Genomic DNA, 21,495 nt, shown 5'->3' with positions numbered 1-21,495 from the left:
ATATATATATATATGCATACATATATATAAAACTCGAAGGAAAAAGTTTTTTTTGCAGTACACGTGGAGCAAATATTACTTTTCTTCCGCCTGTATCTCTCTCCATATCTCAGAGAAAAATGTGTCCCCTCCCTGCGGTCGTGGGGAAAATTCATTACCTGCTCTAATTTGATTTACATGAGCGTCTATAAATGTTCTGAACATGTGCCATTTCACGTTGGATTTCTCCATAATATCCGATATGCGTTCCCAGTTATTCGCTCGAACTCTATCGATATTTATTTCATAGAACTATTTATCTTAGCTCAAGATATGTGTATAGCGCTATTGGATTTCCAACTTTCGCAGTTTTTTGTGAAGTGTTTTTTATTGTCATTATATTTGCAAAATTAATTTGCTTGAACTATTTTTCTAACAAATTATTCTGAAAAGTTAAATTGTTTGCAACATGCATATGTTTTTTCTGGTTTTTTGGGTCATTGATCACGAATCTGGCATGACATTCAAAGAACTTATTTGTTCAAATATTTTTTTAAACAAATTTTTTGAAAAATTGAATTTTTCTCAAAATGCATATGCTTTTCATGGTTTTTCTAGTCTCCGCTCAAGAATCCCATATCAAATAGGCAACATGAAATCATTCAAATGCTATTTTCAAATAAGTTGTTTAAATAACTATTTGAAAGTTGGATTTTTTTAATATTCTATATCTTTTTGTGGCTTTGGAGATCGTTGGTTACGTAATCAGAGTTTAAAAATTATTTATAAATATACAAGTTGAAAAAAATGGTTAACTTCGACATAAAATGCGATTTTACTCTGAGATGCATTTTCTTGTTGATTACAGAAGTATCGATACTTCCTTCACGTAAACGGAAGAGGCAAGAACATCTTCATAAGAAGGTTATTGCAAAGAGGAAAGTCGAGTAAGTATTGAGGGCATTACAGTTTGCAAATGTAAAGTTCAATGCTCTTTTGTGATTGTCCTTGAGAGGCAACAAAAATCTTTAACTCTTACTGGGGCGAGACAACCCATCAAACAAAAGTCTTATTTCTGCGAGAAAACGTGAGGCGTGTCCCTGTGAAGACCAGCAAATATGAATTGCAGCCTATCCAGCATCAGAAGACAAGAGACTTCAACTACAAGTTTAGCTTTAAAAACAGCGAGGGACTTGCCATCAATATCTGCAAATTTTTCTTTCTTGGATGCTTGAAGGTCACTTGCACAGTCATTTGTCAAGCAGTTGCATCTAAGGCAACTAATTCCAATGCAACTGAGAAGCGTGTAAAAGTACGCTATCGAATAAAATACCTGCATCTGCCAAAGACGTCGTTTGAAGATTCATCCTTCGCCTTTCGAAGTATGACTCACACTACTCTCGAAAAATGTCTAATCGCGTATAATTAGCTCCAGAGTGGAACATGGTCAAACTGTATAAAGTTTACGAGGAGTATTGTGAAGAAAAGTCGGAGACCAAAGTGAAGAGCCACTGCTCAAATGACATTTTCAACCATGAATTCAACATCGGAATAAAGTAGCGTCACGCTGATATTTGCAAAATATGTGATCACTTGCATCCAACGGAGTGTAAAGTATACGCAAGTAGAGAAGGATGCCACAGAAAGCGAACATTTTCAGCATCTCACAGTTGCAACTTCATTTTTAAAAGATCTCGATGATGACGGCAAAGATGCTGTGATTAACAAAGAGCTCGTGATTCTCACTTTTGACCTGCAGAAGACCTTAGAAACACCTTCCTTGACGACCTCAGTATCATATTACTAGCAACAATTATGGACGTATATCCTCTGTATTCACGATGAAATCGCAGACAAAGGTCAAACATAAAAAGCATTAATTCTAAACAAATCCGAATACTTACATTACATATTTTTCAGATTACATGCACATCTGGAGTGCGAATGTGGCATCCCGAGGAGGTCAGGAGATTGGTTCCTGCCTTTTGTATCACCTGAAAATCCAAATTCCACCAACGACGACGCAAGTTATTTTATATTCCGACTCATGCGGTGGACAAAATCGTAATATAAAAGTTAGTTTGCTGTTAAAATATCAAAACCTCAAAATATCAAAAAATCAAAAACACGCGGAAGAAGGAGCCGAAATTTGATGTTGTGGCAATGAAAAGAGAATACTCTGTCTCACCAAATCAGTTGGAATATAAAATCACCAACTGAAAGTCGACGAAAGAAAAGATAAAGTTAACTGGTTGAATGCACGACGACTTTTGTACAATCGGAACGATCCCTTTAGCATTGAAATGTATGACAACAGCTCAAGCATTCAAGTCCTGAACATTGCAATGAAAAATGTGACTTGCGATGACTTCAAATCGACGAAATTAGAAGGTCTTTAACCTAATAGTAAGGCGATAACACAAGAAAAATACTTTGATCTAAAGTATCTCAAAAACTACATTGATAAAAAACATCACAAGTTTTACGACAATTTTAAGTACGTTGCAACTGGTGTGAGCGACGATGACGATGACTAGTGTAAACCCCCTGAACAATTGTAGTACTATTCTTCAGTGAGAATAAGAACCATCGACATGTAACAATATCCAGTTTTTCTTTAGTATCCCACTATAAGTGTCATAGCATAAAAAATTGTATTGTGAACAAATAATTAAGATTATTGCAACTGTAGCTGAACATATCTACACGAAACCCACGATGGGGCGGTACAGTTGCCCATATTGTATTCGATAAACCCTAACAAACATATGAAGGAAAAAGCTTCTCCGACTCATTTGTTTGCCACGAAATTATTTTGTGATGCTAATAATGATAAGAAACGTAAAAATGTACATATTTAATTTACAGTTCTTCAACTGTAGCTAAAGTGAAAAAAGCATTTTTTGATGAACTTTTTATTGTCAAATTATTGTACAATATTGAATTTAATTTGAATCGTGAAAAATCTGCAATCCACCTGTACAGTACTCCAACTGTAGCTAAAGTGGAAAAGCAGCCGTATTCTAAACATTCGTTTATTACTTAATTATCTTACACTATTTGAAATAATGATCATCATTCTAATTTACTGATTTGCAATGCTAGAAATCACAGAAAACATCATACATGTGCATTCTCACTCTACACTTCTACAGTGATTGTAGCTACAGTGGAAAAAACCACCTTTTTCGATAATTTTGCTTTTAATAAAATTATCTTGCAATATTTAAAACATTATAATAATTAATAAACCCAAATTTTTACGCTGCGATATTTTAAGTTCAGGAAAATTTGTGAGAAATATAATTTTTCGACTTATTTCTTTACTGCGAAATTATTGTGAAATATCAGGAAGCACCGGAAACATTGCAGATCTCTCTAACCAAAATTAGTTTGCAATATTAAGAATTATTATAGTCGCTAAAAACCTCAATTTTTTACACAAGTGTTTTTAAACCTCAGTGAAAGTATAAAAACAGACTTTTTGACGAATTTCTTTATTGCAATATTATTTTAAATATTAAAGATATTATGCTAGTTAGGAAACCCAAAGCTTGATATGAAATATAATAATATCATAAAATTGTCCTAATAAAAATGAACGTGGCTCATATAATGACACTCATTTCAATTATCTTAATCAGATGTACGGTTAATAGTTGAATGAAATGAATGTCGAAAGAGTTCGAGCGAATTACCGGGAACGCATTCGGATGTTGTGGAGAAATCCAACGTGAAAGGGCACTTGGTCCGAAGATATAGACGATCATGCAAATAAAATTTAAGCAGGAAATGAGTTTTCCCCACGGGCGCAGGGAGGGGACACATTTTCCTCTGGGAAATGGAGAGAGATGCAGGCGGAAGAAAAATAACCTTTGTTCCTCAGGTACTGCAGAAAAAACTTTTACCCTCGAGTTCTATTTCCCTCGGAAATTTTTCTACTGCATTTTTCCCTCGAGTTTTATATACATCGCTTTTCCTCTGAACTTTTTTTACAACGGTTTTCCCTAAAGATTTTTTGTAGGGCTTTTTCCTCAGAACTTTTTCTCTAACGTTTTTTCTCGGATATTTTCAAGTAATATTGTTACCTCGGAATTCTGTTTATCTTTTTTCCTCTGAACTTTTTCGGTTACTTTTTTTTCTCTGAACTTTTCTTTACTGTTTTTCCTCAAACCTTTCTGTGTCACATTTTTGCTCTAAGGGTTTTAATACTATATATAAGTGTAGATTTGTATTGGAAGGTCTCAGGTAACAAGCCCACACGTCACAATATGCCTGGTTCCCCACCGCTCAACTAAGCCCCCCGAACACTAGATCTTGTAACTGCTGTAACTTTCCAACAACTTCGAATATTGGAAAATCATTTTGCCAGCATATTCTGAACCTGTTTAGGAATCAATTAATGTAATAACAAAAATTCGAATTTTTCAACCAGTCACACGGGGTGATCCCCTTAAATATAAAAAAAGATTAAAAATAAAAAATTTAATTTCTGTACAAATGACACAAAAGACGAAAAAAATGAAAATACAATAATTTTTCAACCAAAAAAGATCTGAAAATTTATTATAAACTTTTGTTATAAAGATATAATTCAAAAATTCAATAATTAATTTTTTGGAAAAAAGGGATTCAAGCTACAAAAACATTCTATTTAACAAAATCTTTTGCCTGATTCATATCTACAAATTTTCTCAGAACCACTTTACGCTAGAATGCGTATTTTTAGTTTAAATCGTAAAAAATAAAATTTAAAATAAACAAATTAAATTTAGGGAAAAAGGACACAAGTTTTAATAAAATATTTATTAACAAAATGTTTTCAGGATGCGCAATTTTTAATGATGAAATCAAGACAATGAAAATACGTATGTTTCAATGCCAATATATATTATAAATTTTAATAACATAAATGTATTGAAATGGCACATTTTTCAGGGTAGCTTAAAATAAAATGTAATGCAAAGTAAGAAACAAAGATTTAAGTAATCATTAAAAAAATATTTTTACTTTATTTTGCAGTATCTGAATAAGCAAATATGTGGGCGTCCGCAAGAAAAGGGTCCTTATGACCGGTTTTAGTTTAGGAGATATTCTCGTTTTTCTAAGTTGATGGAAAAATTATTATTTTTGGATTTGAATGAGGTTTGATACAGGGAACTGTACTAAATTAATTGGGAGTATGTATATATCCAGGTAGTAACCAGAAGTAGGTATATTTTATGCCCGAAGAAAAAATAGAGCATGGGTGCTTATATGGCATTCGCCATATAAGTTTTTAACTTAAAAGGTTGATTTTGGACCTAAAATGCCCGTAATTTATTTGGTTCATGGTCTCTATACATAACTCCATACAGGCCACAAGGGCCATTTCCATGGAGAAGTCCACATATAATACACATAGGATATAATAAAATTAAACATAATGTCGACAAGTTCCCATTGTACAATAAAATCGAGTGCGAAGCACGAGATACTGGATAAGAATGTGTTCGTTAAAGTCGAAGGAGTTTCACCAAAAGAAAATTCACAGACATTAAAAACAGTTGTCGATGCTTTGCTCTTTAATTTAAGAGGGTTGTGCAGAAATGTACGGGAAATACAAACACCGAGCGCGTAGCGCGAGGTAAATACATTTTCGAGAGCGAAGCACGAGATACATACATTAACAAGCGCGAAAACCAACAGTTGCGTACCCTAAGCGCTCTCAAACTTGCGAGCAAAGTGTGCATCATCAAATTCACAGTATATAATTACTTTCAATACTTCTTTTATAAACGATTTTACAAAAGTTAATTTTTATGACTTATTCTAAATTCACACACTGGCGATGATTATGGAAATACTATTCTTTTGAATTAAATAAGTGACTAATATTCTACAAAAATATAATAATAAAAGCAGTCCAAAACTTTAAAAATGTTATCTGAAAAAGGGAGAATAAGCGTTTTTTTATGCCTGAGAAGCGGCAATAAGCTATCACTTTATTGTACTGCGACGAGAGGCGCGTAAAATAACAGCAAGAAGGAAGACGTGAGTGAGGAGTGAAAGAGAAGTGAAAGAAAAATGTGAGCTGAATTCATTATAAAACTACGTTAAGCTACGTAATGGAAACAATAGACGCAGAATTTCAGCATATTATATGATAATTTTGTGAAAAAATTACTTCGCGTTTTATCGAAATTATATGAGATTTTGTGCTACCGGCAAAAGGTAATATTCCAAAGGTATATGTATAAGTACTGCGGCATCCAATATTATTATCACTTTTTATCAATTTTCAGATGCATTGTAGTTCATTTGAAACCTTTTTGCACTTAATTTTAAACATTTTGGCCGATAATTTTGAAACATCTTTTATTTAATTTTGAATCTTTTTGGGGATCATTTTAAATCTTGTCTTTCATTTTCAGAGAAAAAATCAGTTCTTGTCTAAATAGTTTTGATTCGCTTGAAACCAAATATAGTTTCTTTTGAGACAGCCTTAAAGTAAATTCCGAATGAAATTCGGCATTTATCAATGCTTATTTTTTAACAAAAGCCCAGGGTGCCAAAACTTTACAACCAATTAAAATTGATATCATGTAACAAGCGTTTTTATGCGAATTCCCAGCATAATTTAATACTTTGGCATTTCGTGTATTATGTTTAAATTTTTTCTCTGTGTATAAAAAACCTTAGTTTTTAACGATTTCTACGAACCTGCAGGTGCACTATGTGGACTGAAGACCATCACGGTATTGCCAATGGTAGTTGTAAAGTCCAGAAATCCATAAACAGTTTGCGTAGAAAACTGAATCTGAGCAGATGCTGGCTTTTCTAATGCCGGACTTTCGGCATTTTCTGGACCAGTGTAAATCTGTGCAGCACTCCCTGCAACTTAAAATAGAATATTTTTCAGTTTTGTAGGGAAAATCCATAATGTTTGGCGTTCTTCTATCTCACAAGTAGTACTCCTTATAAATAAAGCTATGTAACGGTAAATAATAACTACTCAAGTTTGGATGATATAAGATTAAAGAAGAGTAGGAGGAGAGGAAGAAATAATAAAGAGAAGAAGTTAATGGGAGAAGTCAGAATAATGAGAATCGCGGTGGAAGTAACGAGGAAATTAAAGTGTTCCGTGGTAAAGGACAAAAGGGTAGTTGATGGTTAGAGTATATGAGAGTTTGAAAGGGGGAGATAGGAACATAGTGAGTGATATAGGAGCCAGAGGGGCACATGAGAAGTTTAAAGGACGAAAGTGGGTCTAAGAGAAAAAGAGCATATATGAGAAAGTGTAAAAGCTTGAGGAGGGGGGGGCGGTGAATAGGACCAAAGGCTAAAAGGTGTATGGTTATAGAAATTATTGGGAGAACGCGGAATATTTGAGGATAACGAGGATGGCGTATAAGAGAGAAGGGAGACGTTGCGAAGGAAGGGTGAACAGGAGTGAATCTTAGATTGGTAAAGACGGGTATATGATCATTTAGATATCATATGAGAGGTTTTAAGAGGACCGAGGGGCTAACAAATTATGGAGATGAGAGAAGGAATGCACTGAAAAGAGCATGTGAATAGGGTATATTAGGGGTAGAGAGAGAAGGTTTTGTGTGAGAGGGTTATATTGACGAGAATTTCATAGGAGAAAAGGCTGACGATAGGTGCAGGTTTGGTAAGGATGCTGGAAGGGTACAAACGTATCAGGAGTAGCTGAGCAACATAAGCTTTGAGGGGGAGTCGGTGGACGAGATATGGGAGGATCTACAAGAGAAAGTGAAAGGTTGTGTGCAAAAGAAGGTATTTAGGAAGAATGAGAAAGAAATGTTGAACCCGTGGTGGGATAGGGAATGTAAAATGATCATTTTAGAAAGGTGAAAAAGAAGTACAGGAAGTGGAAGGAAGGAACCGCGAAAAGGGAGGAGTACGTAGAAATGAGGAAGGAGTTTAGAGCGATATGTAAGAAGAAAGAGCAGAAAAAAGAATGAAAGCTGGAAGAGGATTTGAGAAGTGTTAAGGCAGAAGGGGACGTGTGGAAGATAATTAATAGGTTTAGGAAACGTAGGGTGGGGATAAATGAGAAAGTAGGGGGCGAAGAATAGAGGAAATTTTTTAAGGGTTCATTTCAGGGTTCAGATACACGAAAGAGAGATGAGGGGATTAGAAGAACGAGGGAGGTAGATGGAGAGGAGCTGAAAAACGAGGAGATAGAGAAGCAGATAGGGAAGTTTGAAAAATCTAAGGCAGCAGGGATGGACGGGGTAGAGAACGAAGCGTGGCTGTTTGGCACACGAGAGTTAAGGAAGAGGCTGAAGGGGGTAGTGAAAAAAGTATGGAGGGTGGCGGGAGGGGTTGATCGTACCACTGTATAAGAAAGGAGATAGGGAGAGGCAGGAAAATTATAGAAGAATTACGCTCATGAATACTGCGTACAAAATATACGCGATGGTGTTAGCAGATACGCTGCGGAAGGATGTTGAGGGAAACGGAATATTGGCGGAGACGCAGGCAGGTTTTCGAGAGAGAGAAGGAGTACTATTGAAAATATTTGCGTCTTGCGACACGTGGTGGATAGAGATCTAATCAAAAAGGGTGCTAAAGTGTACTCGTTTTTTGTAGATCTAAAGAGCGCGTTCCCTTCGGTGGATAGGGGGAGGTTGTGGGAGGCAATGGAAGAGAGGGAAGTGAAGAGGGGCCCGAACAAGAGGATAAGGGAGGTATATAAGGAGACGAAAGATAGGGCGAGAGAAGAGGACGGAATCTCTGAGGGATACTGGATGGATAGGGTTTGAAGAAAGGGTGCTCGTTTAGCCCAACGCTTTTTGCAATTTTGATCGCGGATATGGAAAGTAAGCTAGCGGACGGAGTAGTAGGAAGAGTTAGTGTAGAAGGAGTCAGGATATGGTCACTCGCATATGCATATGACATAGTGCTGCTGACAAAGAGCGAAGAGGCTTTAAAGGAGATGATGAAGAGGATGAGAAGATACTTAGACAAGACTAGGTTAGAGTTAAATGCGGACAAGTCGAAGGTTATGGTGTTCAGGAAGGGAGGTGGGAGAGATAGGGGAGAGGAGTGAAAGTGGAAGGGAAAGCGGTACGTTCAGTGAAAGAACTTGTGTACCTGGGCTTCCTATTGCGAAGGAATGGCGGAGTGGATGCTCATATAAATGAGAGGGTGAGAAGGGCAAACGTGGTGATGAGGCAGGTTTGGGGGCTGGGGGAGAGGTTGTTCGCAGATGATTTTGTAAGGAGAAATGAAATTGATTGATTCGCTAGTTACGAGTGTCTTATTTTACGGAGTGGAGGTGTGGGGTTGGAAGGTAAGTCAGTAGGTAAATAGGATACAGGAGAGGTATGTAAAGTGGACACTGTTGTTGGCAAGCAATACACCGAACTATATTGCCAGGAGGCAGACAGGAAGAACATGTTGAAGGATTATAACAAGGAGTCGAGTGTGTAAATATGAGGAGAAATTTTTGGAAGAGGGGGGAATTAAATTGGTTAGGTAGTGTTGGTTGGAGAAGGAGAACAGACGTAGTGGTGCAAAGATGGAGGTGGAAAGGGAAATGTATTTTAGAATGAATGGATTGCAGATGGATGAAGATAGCAGGTTGCATGAGCAAGGAAGGAAGGTATATGAGTTTGTTCAAAAGAATCGCATGAAGAAAGAGAAGGCAGCAGGAGAGGTAAGGATAAGAGAGTCAAAGTTTAACGGGAACTATGTGTGGATGATGGCAAGGGAGAGAGCGTAATATTTGTGTGAGGAAGGAGAGGAAGATAGTCAGGGACTTATAGCGAGAATGAAATGCGGTTGCATGGAGAGTTATAATAGATTCGGGCTTTTTAGAGAGTAGAGAATGTATGAAGTGTGCGGGGAAGGGGATGCAAAAGTTGAGCACTGGTTGGAGGAGTGTGAAAAGGTGGAAAGGAGTGGGATAAGCATGGAGGTATTGCTGCATGAAAGGGGGGACAAAAGAGCAGTAGCATGGGTGAAGGGGGTGTTTGGGTAAGATGGAGAAAAAGAGAAGGAAAGAGGAAGAAGAATAGAGAAGAAATGCTTGTAAATATTAAGAGGAAGTAAGTGTGCGAAAACTGTAAAAATTGTAAATAGTAGTTAAGTATTAGGTGTAAGCAAATCAATTTTTTAAGGCCAGCAGGCCGAAAAATAAACGTTTATCTATCTATGATGAAAGATCGTACGGGGACTTAAAGGTTAAGTGAAAGTGGGCTCTCAGATAGGTTTATCAAGCTGGTAAAGGTGGAGAGACGTGAGTGGCAAAAGGGCGAAAAGTATATGTGAGCTGGTAAATAGGGTAAGAAGTTTATAGAAGACACCCGAATCGTAAGGGCTCCCTCATTCTCCAAGGGAAGTTGGGCAGCGTGAAGGAACAGGGAGTGAACAGTGAAGATAGGGTTATATTGTGAGGTTGGAAGGGGACAAAGGGCTGAAGGAAGGAGCACTATATGATAGTCTAGATAGGGTGGGGGGGGTGTACAAATAATACAAAGGTGACAAAAAATTATGAGCAAATTGATCAGAGTGGTATTTGGGATTGATATCTAAAATATGTGTACAAAGCTTCTTTGTTCAAGATCAAAGAAAGAAAAAAACAAAAATTATTTGCTTCGAAACTACAAAGAAAGTAGACCTGTTTGCATGTTCTTAAGCACCTGTTGAGTAAATTTTAAGTTTTTTACGCTTCACTCATTGCAAGAATCAATAAAATCATATTCGCCTGTGAAAGGTAGCAAGAGGTTAACTGCCAGAATTGATCGCGATTTTCGCGATTTTTAAACACGTGCCTGCAAGTCGGGACGTGAGCTACTACGCACGTGTACGACACCTTTTTCCTCCACAAGAAGCGTAACTGGGTATCCTGAACCATGTACGTCCAGCATCCTATACTGATATGCTTGTGTATAGTAGTATATCAGACGATTGTAGCTGCATAGAATTCTGCACCTGTTATCCGCATGACAATCCTATTGAAAATTCCTATATAGTACATATAGTTCATATAGTTCATATCCTGGTAGAAATTGGAAGCGAGTATATTTCAGTCTGGATGAAAAATATAGTCTATCCACCGCGCACTTATGACACCAGCCAACTTTAGATGCGTATTTCTTGAAAATTAGATTTTAAAACTTCTGCCTTTAAAAGGGATCTGGTGAGACGTGTTTCAAACGAGAAGGTTCGTATGGGTCATTTTCTAAAAAAAAAGTTGCCCTCTGCGTTGCACGCGTGGCTCGCAAGACTGAGCTCGGAGACCTTCTAATATTAAAGGTTAAAGCATCGACAACTGTAATTTCATGATTGTGAATTGCCTTTCTTTAAAGCTCCTTCGGCGTTAGCTAACACATCCATTAGTCCAAATAGCGAAATTTTCTACATCATCTCTTAGTCTATTATACCAGATGTATATTTATTTTTATTTCTGCACCTTCGTCTGAGATTCATTATTCAGATATTGCAAAAAAAGTACAAATTAAATTGTTTTATGATTACTTTAATATTTGTTCCTTATTTTGCAATTATTTTTATGCTAAGTTACCCTGAAGAATGAATCATTGCAATAAATTTAAATTGTTAAACTTCATAATATGCATTAATATTGAAACAGACTTAGCCTAATTGTCTTTTTTCAATTAGAAAAGTACGCGTCAAATGAAAAAAAATACGAAAAAAATACGCATCCTAGCGTAAAATATTTTGGAGAATAATTGTAAATGCAGTCAGTGTAAAAAGTTATCGTACACCTCTTTTTTGATCATTGATTAAGTTCTCTTAATTTTAATTAGGCCAGAGCAAAAAAATATTTTCTTTAAAAGGTTGATAGCTCTCGAAATTATGTATAAAATGAACCCAGGATGTAGCCCATTTGTCTATTTTGTAAGTAGATATTGCGAAAATAGTGTCAATTTCAATGTTTTCTTAAATGTTTAATAACTTCTTTGAGCAACAAAAATATTTTTGTAGAACATATGAAAAAAATAATTATGAAGTTTTTATCAAATTTTCTCAAAATATGCATGTATTCAGTTTGTATGCTGATTTGCTTACAGATAAGTATAGATAAGTTATTGAACATTTAAGAAAATATTAAAAGCACCCCGCACCAAATATACGTGATAAAAAAAGTCCCGGTGGAATTTTCAAAGTTTTTGATATTTTTTAGTTTATGGTCTCCTGATAAAAAAATCTTTATGGAAAAAACTCAAATTATGATAAGTTTTTGGGCTACGTTTTTTTTAAAAGTCAAAATTTGGTAGATTACCTGTGGAGTGAAATATACCACATACTTTTTCCCCACTTTTTGCATTGCTCTCGTACAATTTTATGCAGAAAAATAATGTTGCAGACGAACAATGCTATGTAGTCGCGTTAAGATTTATAAGCGCTAAGCGTTTGGGCCACGCGCTAAGCGTTTAAGCAACGCGCAAAGTGTTCATACAATTGCATGTTCTCGAGCTTCAAACGCAAAATTCGATTGGTTTTATCAAGAGGCGTTTGGTTGTCTGAATCGATGATAAAAATAGCTAATTTAAAAACGCATGACAAAAGCTACTTTTTTTGAAAGATTGCATCTTAAGTTCGTCGCATACCGCTTAAGTTGAATGGCCAGACAAAAGAATCGATACCGAGCTTTGCAATTTGGCACTGATCAACCAGTTTATGTCAAGCACTCTAAAGCACCTTTTACAGAATTCTTTTGTGCCAACGCTTCCATCTAACCTTCAACGCTAAGCGTTCAATAAAAGCACTCAGACAACAAAATAAACTCTCAGCGTTGCTATTTGGCTTTGATTCAAAGGTTTTAATCAAGCAGTCTAAAGCACCTTATAAAAAATGCTTATCTCGTTCTAACAGTCGCACTTAAACTCCAACGCTAAGCGTTTAAAAAAGCATACAGACAATGAAATCAACACCCAGCGTTGCTATTTGGTTCAGATTAGGCAGTTTAAGGCAAGTAGTCTAATATTTGGTGAAATAAGTGACTAACGACGACTATGACATCAACGGTCATCAAGTAGCACTCAGACACTATGAGTATATTACATCAATATGAATATGTAACATCAGCTGGATTCAAGTGATTCAAGTGACTTTGACATGAAACACAATCAAAGGATTATTGCGGGCTTGAGCTGGCTGATTAGCGCCAAACATCAGCTGTCTGGGTGATTTCGTAAACTCTTAGCGTTGAAGTTAAAGTGGGAGCGTGAGAACGAGACAAATATTACTCATGAGGTGTTTTAGGCTTCTTAATTAAAACTGGTGAATCAAAGCCAAACAGCAATCTTAGGAGTTTATTTTCTTGTCTGAGGGTTATATTAAACGCTTAGCGTTTAAGGTGGTATGGAAGCGTTGGAACAAAAGGAGAATTCTTTAAAGGATGCTTTATAGTGCTTGACATAAACTGGTAGATCAGTGTTAAATTACAACGCTGGGTATCGATTCTTTTGTCTGGCCATTCAACTTAAGCGCTTTGTGACGAACTTAAGATGCAATCTTTCAAACGAAAGTAGCGTTTTTCATGCATCTGTGAATTAGCTATTTTCATCAGCGATTCAGGCATCGCCAGAAGGCTTAGCGCTTATCACATTTACCGCGATTAAATTGCATTGTTCGTCCATACAATTCTTGTTCTGCATAAACTTGCACGAGAACAATGCAAAGGATGAGGAAAAAAGTATGTGATATAGTCCACGCCACAGGTAAAGATACGTACCAAGATCTGACATTTAATAAATCCTAGCGCAAAAACTGTTCATAATTTGAGTTTTTCCCATCAAGATTTTTGGTTTGAAAAACATTAACTAAAAAATATCAAAAACTTAGAAAATTCCATCGGAACCCTGTTTGTTGTGTATTTGGTGCGGGGTCCTTTAAAATATTTTTGCAATATCTACTTAAAAATTAGACAAATCGGCTTCATCTTAAGCTCATTTTATAAAGAATTTCGAGAGCGATCAACCTTTCATGAAAAATTTTTTTGCTCTGGCATAATTAAAATTAAGAAAACTTAATCGGTCATCAAAAAAGACGTATACGAAAAATTTTTACACTCATTGTATAATTTAGGCAACCAAATTTTTTAAATAAAATGTAATTGCACCTTTTGTCGTTTTTCTACACGCCCCTTAAAAAAAGATAGATAACAAATATTTTACAACTTTTGTGTGTTGCCAAGTTTATCTATTAATATTTTTTTGTACCTTGTTTCCCAGGCGGAATAATTACTACGCCTCGTATGAAATATGAGTAATAAGAAATTAGTGGATCTTTTTTTGGATGAACAATTATTATCGTACTTACTATTTAAAAATGCTTACTAAATAATGAAAACCGGAAGAATTATTTAGGATTGAGATTCACAAAAAATTGTTTTTCAATGCGACCCTTATCATTTTCAATGCTTATTTGTTTTTAAAACTATTGATACGCGAAATTTCACGTATTCAATATATCAACAATATTGAAAATATCAATTATACCTATTTTTATCACATCAGATTTAGAATTATGTCACTGTAAATATTTTAATTGTAAGTTCAGTGTTTAATACATTAAATTTAAAATTGCAGTGTTGAAGATATACACTTGATAATTTGATTGCCTAGAAAAAATGTTTGGAAATGGAAAAACATTGAAAAATGTTGCCGTCAATGCAGTTCAAGGTATTTAAAACTGAATAATACTTAAAATTTAAACCTTGGGCATCAATTCTTACATTCAGCAAATTTCTCTTATATAGCCCTGTTTTTTATTCGCTTTGATATTTTTATTTTGCTAAAAATCAGACTAGATTTTACTGTTTTTAGTTTACAATGTAGGGGCATAGCGGAACTTTTGTAATGTTTACTACTTCGCGTAGTAACTAGCATCTACATACCGAACTAAATTTCTTGTATTAATATCTACAGAAGATTGCAATATTTGCAAAGGACTATAGTAACGACGAGAGAGACTGGTGCACTAATTTAGTAAGCGACTTAGTAAAAATTTGGTGCAGTCAGATTGGCAGACGAAAAAAAATAAACCCAACATGCGCCGCATCGCGTTGAAGGTTACGACACACGTATCCTTTACACGGGCATATGATGTAAATGCAGACTTATTTATCATGGGATGTTGAACTTTTTCGCACTATTATGTTTATTTGAATTCCAATTGTGCAGCACACATGATTATATATAGTTTATAAATTATTATATACATGCAGGAATATTATATTACAAGCTGAAGCAGAAAAATATGATTAAAATAAAACTTGCGGGAATCGAACACGGGTCTCCAACGCGGCAACACAGCGCTATTCCATTCTGCTAAACTAGATAATGAGATACAGAAATTTATCTCCCTTATGAAGTAAATGCTAGCACGCAAATTTATTTCTATTAAATTATTCATTAACTATTCACAGCGATATAATTTTCTAAATTTAAGCATTATATCTTAACTTAATAAAATATCCTAATATCGAGGTTTAAAACTAATTTTTTGCTCTCTGTGGAAAATATGTTTTTCAATTGTAACTTTTCGAATTATCCTAATTTATTGTAATAAGGATCATTGCATAAAACCAAGTTAAGTGATTGATAAATTTAAGGAATTTCAGTAGAGCGTTGGTCGGCTGACATCGTTTACACTCGGCTGCACTCGGTGCAACGTTAGGCTCGCTTACTAAGTCATTTACTAATATTCGAGAGCGATCTTCCGAATTTGTCTTACTGCATAATACAAAAAACAGAAAGTGTCATAATATAATTCATATTACTACAGACAATAGCAATTCCTCTTACAAATTTAGTCTTTTATGGTATTTTAGGCTCCCAATTGCGAAGAGACATACGGCCCAACATTGGCCCATAGTCGGGAAAAATATTGCCGAAGCTCGGCTGCCATTATCGCGCCAATGGCGGAATGATAACTATGGCCTGCACTTGGCAGTCAAGGTTTGGCTGCCATTGACGGCCTAACACTGGGTACCAATATTGGATCAAACCTAGCTGCCATCGTCGCGCCATTGCCGGATTGATAACTGTGGCCTTGACTTGGCAGCCACGGCTTCGCTTCCATTGTCGGCCCAACACTGAATACCAATACTGTTATAGTCTAAGGCCTAAGGATATGACAAAAAAGATATTTAAAAAATAAATATTAATTGATTGCGAGTACTTTGAACATAAATATTAATGGCGCTGTTTAGATTGCATACATATATTACATTTTGAACATTATATTACAAATAAAATTCCTAACGCTACGGGGTACTCGTACATCCATATACCTAAATCTATCGCCTAGCAGTCGGGAGTGCTAACCACTGCGGTAACCAATCGCGAACTTCGACAATGTATCAATAAAAAATTTTTTTATCTTTCGTGTAACATTTGTTTATTAGGTGCTAAAAGTTAGACTTGGCGAAATGAAGTGCCAATTCTGGTCTAAGCATCGTTGGAGGATCGCCAAATATAAATTGCCAATATAGGCTGCTAGCACTGGCTCAACATTGGGCCGATTTAAATAAATCATTGTTTGCCGTGGTAAAAGTGCCACTTGGCCCAGTAATGTACTGTCACTGGGCCAGACTTTGGCTGATCCTCGTGAAACATGGTTCCCTGTACTAAAAGTAAGACTTGACGCAATAAAGTGCTGATACTGGGCCAAGTATCGGCGGGGGATCGGCAAATATAAATAGCCAATATAGGCCAACACTGGGCCGTGTATTCAGCTCCGGCAATTCGCACTTGGGTACTTATTACTTCTACTCTTTTTATATAATTTAATTATGTCTCTAATAATTTATCCTATCTAGGATTTTACTATAAAAAATACTAAAACTTCCTATTATCGATAGAAAAATGTCATATAAAAGTAGCATAGCTTACGATTATTGTATTAAAATAGACGAATTATCGCCTTGGTCCCTTGATTGTAACCTAATTTAGTAATTTTTCCAGTACAAAGTTTCTCAGTGTAGTAATAAAGAATATTAAAGCACCTTGATCATATGACCCTCATTGAAAAAATATGTTTTATATACATATGTGAACGATATATTTTTGTACTTGAAATTACCTGTCGAGTAATAAATTACATGTTTTTATCACCCTGCAAAATCCGGATATTACGTCATGCACGATGGGCAAAATTACTTTTATTAGTATAGGTTGCTGAAAGAAAGGATAGACAAAAGAAGGTGTGTTGAAAATAAATTATACATGAAATAGAACAAGATAAAATATTATTAATGAGCGTGGAAAAGAATGTGTATGCACATAGTTATGAGTAAAGTCAAAGGGGCTTCGGTCATTAAAAAAATCGGGGAAACAGCATATCTGAATCTGAATTAATCACTGTAGGTCATAGGCTTACAGCACCATAGGCCATGTGGGCATTATAAATTAAAAGTAATAACACGCATTCTAAATCTGAATTATTAAGAAATAACTAATTAAAAAATACCATATTCTTTACTAATTCCTTGAATAATTTGTGTAACTACGCATTTAGTCAGAAATTGTGAATAATTCATAGCGAAACAATCAAATTAAATTTAAAGTTGATTATTGAGCAAAAACTTCTGGGACCGTCCTTTCCAAATAAATAGGTAACAGTGTTCTATGATACAGGTATTTATTACATTTAGGTGACGCAGAACTAGAATGTTTCCAGAACTGTGAGTATAGGAACTGTTGTGTATAATTGTTTCAGAACAAAAGAGTCACTAATGTTCTGTAATAATAATAATTCAAGAACTGCCGTGTGTTTGTTTTGTTGGGGGGGGGGGGGGGGGGGGGGGGGGGGTCCTCACATAATCAAGATTTCACATCTATATACAAGTGGTATCTCACTCAAAAGTCATATGAAATTGCTTTAACAAAACAAAAGAATTCGTAAGAATCCTAAGTACGATGATGATGAATTCTGATATTGACCAACTGGAATCCTATTTATGGAATCAGGAGCTTCAAACGCTAGAAAGTCACAGCGTTGCGGAACGTTTCACCTACAAATTCGTACAGAGTGCTACCAATTTGTACCACGTTTGACGAATCCGAACGAATCCAAGCAGTGGCTGCGAACCACGGGGTCGTTCAGTGCGTATAACGTATGAGTGACGCACTCACTGCGCAAGTCTGAGATTTGCCCGATCGCTCGGTCGTTGCGGGGACTCCGCTTGAATTCTCTACGAATTCTACCATGAACCCCAATGATTTCCTGCGGTTCCACTCGAAGTACTTACGGACTGCTAATTAACAATTTCTATAAAAAAACAATTGAGAGCGTACGAATTTTTCCTTTTGTTCAAACGATTTTACGAATTCGTGCATTCACTAACGATTTCTTACCAAATTGAAGGAAAATTAATGACAAAGCTTTAGAATTTTCTCAATCTATTTAAAGACCTCACAATTACGAATATAACTCGAATAGTTTTGAGTAAGGACGAACGAGAATTGTTATCTGCAGATCGTATGCGAAATTTCCTAGAGCAAGTATCACACCTTTCTATCAATTATACATTGTTACTTGCATAAGATGAAATCATTAAAAAATAACGAAATATGAAACTGCATTTTTGTTTGCGAATGTTAAAAGTAGGTAATTGGAATTATTAATTCAAAAATAAAATAATAGTTTAATGATATGCATAAAATATGTGTGTTCTTACCGAATGCGAGGGCTACGTTGAAGAAAAATAATTTCGACGCCATTGTAGTTAGTCAGATAACATGGTCCGTTGGTGCTTGAATTTAAGTACCTAGAACATAAAGTTAAAATTAAATTATAAATAATTAATATAAGACTAAACAAAGCAATGGTTAGTTATAGTTAAAACGTTCACAGTACTGTTAAAACTAGAAATCTCTTTTTTTGGTATCATTTGTTTTGCGTCCTGTTTTTGAACATAATAACTGAATGCTATTATTTTTAATGTAAAATAAATTAATCTGGGTTCCCACCTGTGGCGGAGCAGGACATCTAGTCGCCAGGACATCTAATCTAATTTTGTCATATAGTCCAGCCACTTTGGGCGTAAATATCTCAGATACGAAAAATGGTTGAAAAAAACTGTACAGTGCATGTTAATGTGTCTACAGGGTTTGATTGAAAAGTAATGAGCCTTCCCGCGCGGAGCGTCTGCCAAGCGACCAACCGAATCGGCTGGTGGGGGAAAATGATTGGTGGACCTTCCCCTTCCACTAGAAGCCGGTCTCAGTTCGCTGGCAACAGCGGTGCAGTCAACATCGTTCCGCGCGTGAAAGCTGTTTTAAAAGTGTGTTAGGATTTTGCAGTGGCGAAAATGCAGCGATCGTTGGAGTCAATACTATGCTGATCATCTTTTTCGACTCTCGAGGCATCGTCCACAAGGAGTTTGTACCTCCAGGAAGCACTGTAAACGCGGCATTTTACAAAGAAGTGCTCCTTCGGCTGAAAAACCGCGTCGCTCGGGTTCGACCCGACCTCGTCAAAAATTGGACCCTTCATCACGACAATGCGCCGAAGCACACCGCCTTCCTCTGCACCTCTGCATTGGCCAAGATGGAGGTTCCGGTGCTTCCCCACCTTCCCTACAGCCCAGACCTGTCCCCTCCGGACTTTTTCTTGTTCCCGCGCCTGAAAAGAAAGCTGAAGGGGAGGCGTTTCGACTCCATCGAGGGGATCCACATAACTGTGACAGCCGAATTGAACGCGATTCCGGCAGATGAGTATAAAAAATGTTTCCTGCAGTGGAAGGACCGCTACCAGCGGTGTATTGACGCTCAAGGGTCCTATTTTGAAGAATATTAGTTGTATAAGCCAAAAGGTTTACTAAAACTGCTTACAAAAATTAGGCTCATTACTTTTCAATCGAACCCTGTATTTTTGCGTGGATGCATGCTTAGCGATTATTGTGCAAAAATCTGATGAGAAACTGGCAACCTTTATTTGCCTGAAAGCACTTAAATAATGCACTTCGAGTATATAGATCTACTTTGAGAAGCTCCTGTATTGTAAAATTTGCCCAGAAAATTTCGGAATTTATTTCCATTTGTTCTTCAAAGCCTTCAGATCTTACATCTTTTTCAAAAATGTCATATTTTTATAAACGTGACTATGAAGTAGTTTACAAGAAAAAAAAATTATCTTCAATACTACTGCATCTACGAGAACGAGCCAGAGCTGTTATTTTTTATTTTATGTTTATTCTTTTAATGAATGTTTTAATAAAATATGCTCCTCTTTTGTTTCTCATAAACTACACATTTTGAATTGCACGCTCGTATCAATTACTTCTCTGGATGACCATGGAGGGTGCTAAATGTCAAAACCCTCTTTCAATTTGCCTCAAGCCATCTCGTATCCAGTACACATATATATATAATTAAAAATTTGTCATAAGGACAACCGCAGGATTTCGCCGGGAGCGGGTGCTAATCTGAAAAATTGCACCCGCTTCCAGCGAAATCGCGGTAAAATTTCAGCCACGTCTCACAACCGTGAGATAGGTGGTTACAGTCTGTAAAGGAATCAATACGACGATCCAGCAAAAGCCTCGTGCACCCTAAGAACACGGAGCGACGCAAGAACAACCGCCTTCCGCATTTTTCCCGCAAGTGTTCTAGCATATTGTTGACAGGCAGGGATGCTTTTTAGGCTATTAACAAGTGAAAGCTTGGCACCTACAAGAGCGCCGATGATAAGGACGATCAGTTTAACAGAATATTCCGAGTACAATCGTTGCAACTCCCTTATAAGGTTTCGATACATTTCTTTCTTTTCATTCTCCTTGGCTATGATGTTTTTGTCAGATGGTGCCGAAAATTCGATAACGAACATGGTTCGCTTCTCGAAGTCAAGAAGAACCATGTCAGGCCTCGAGTGAGCAACAGAAACAATTGTCGAGAATATAAAGTTCCAGTATATACGGCCCTTCCCATTCTTGACAATTGACTCAATTTCCCTAGGAGCATTTAGAGGAGCGATATTAAGGTGAATGCCGTAGGAGTGACAGAGATGGTAATAAAGTACTCTTAGTGCCGCATTGTGCCTGTGGAAGATATCAATATTCCGCGACCCCCTTGACGGCGTGAGATGTACAGTCGCGGAACGGAAGACTTAAGATGCATGCTTTTGTTCATGTGAATAACCTTTCTTGTCCCGATATCAAGAGATCTGAGCTCGTTCTTCGTCCATGGAACTACTCCAAATGAATAGAGTAGTACCGGGACGGCAAGGATGTTCGTTGCAGATACTTTGTTCCTCGCCGACAGTTCGGAAGACCAAATCTGTCGGATGAGACGTTTGTATCTGCTTCGGAGAGTATCCTTTATAGATGTCACATCCTGAATGCGGCTCCGTGGCACGCCCAGGTATGTAGTATAAGTCTCTCCAGCGCAAAGGTGTTGCCGCACAAGTACCCGTCGGAATGGCCTAATGCTAGAGATAGTGACAATAATGTAAGGCAAAAGAGGAGTGGGCTCATGGTGTCGCCCTGAAAGACACCTCTCTGAAATGTGACCTTGTTAGTTGTCACACGAT

The 21,495-nt window shown here is 36.6% G+C and overlaps 1 protein-coding gene across 4 annotated transcripts in view; it reads right to left on the bottom strand.

Annotated features, from left to right (window-relative positions):
* LOC117172559 overlaps window positions 1-21,495 on the bottom strand; it is a 279,531-nt gene that overhangs the window by 139,932 nt on the left and 118,104 nt on the right. For all 4 annotated transcript variants that reach the window (XM_033360614.1, XM_033360617.1, XM_033360616.1 and 1 more), the window contains 2 exons: window positions 18,644-18,733; window positions 6,682-6,858 (listed from right to left, as the gene is read on the bottom strand). In XM_033360614.1, coding sequence (XP_033216505.1) covers window positions 6,682-6,858; window positions 18,644-18,686 — 220 coding nt within the window. In that variant the 5' untranslated portion in view covers window positions 18,687-18,733. The remainder of the gene's footprint in view (window positions 1-6,681; window positions 6,859-18,643; window positions 18,734-21,495) is intronic.

This window comes from Belonocnema kinseyi, chromosome 5 (genome assembly GCF_010883055.1).
Source record: "Belonocnema kinseyi isolate 2016_QV_RU_SX_M_011 chromosome 5, B_treatae_v1, whole genome shotgun sequence".
NCBI lineage: Eukaryota > Metazoa > Arthropoda > Insecta > Hymenoptera > Cynipidae > Belonocnema > Belonocnema kinseyi.
This window is presented reverse-complemented; position numbering and strand designations above follow the sequence as displayed.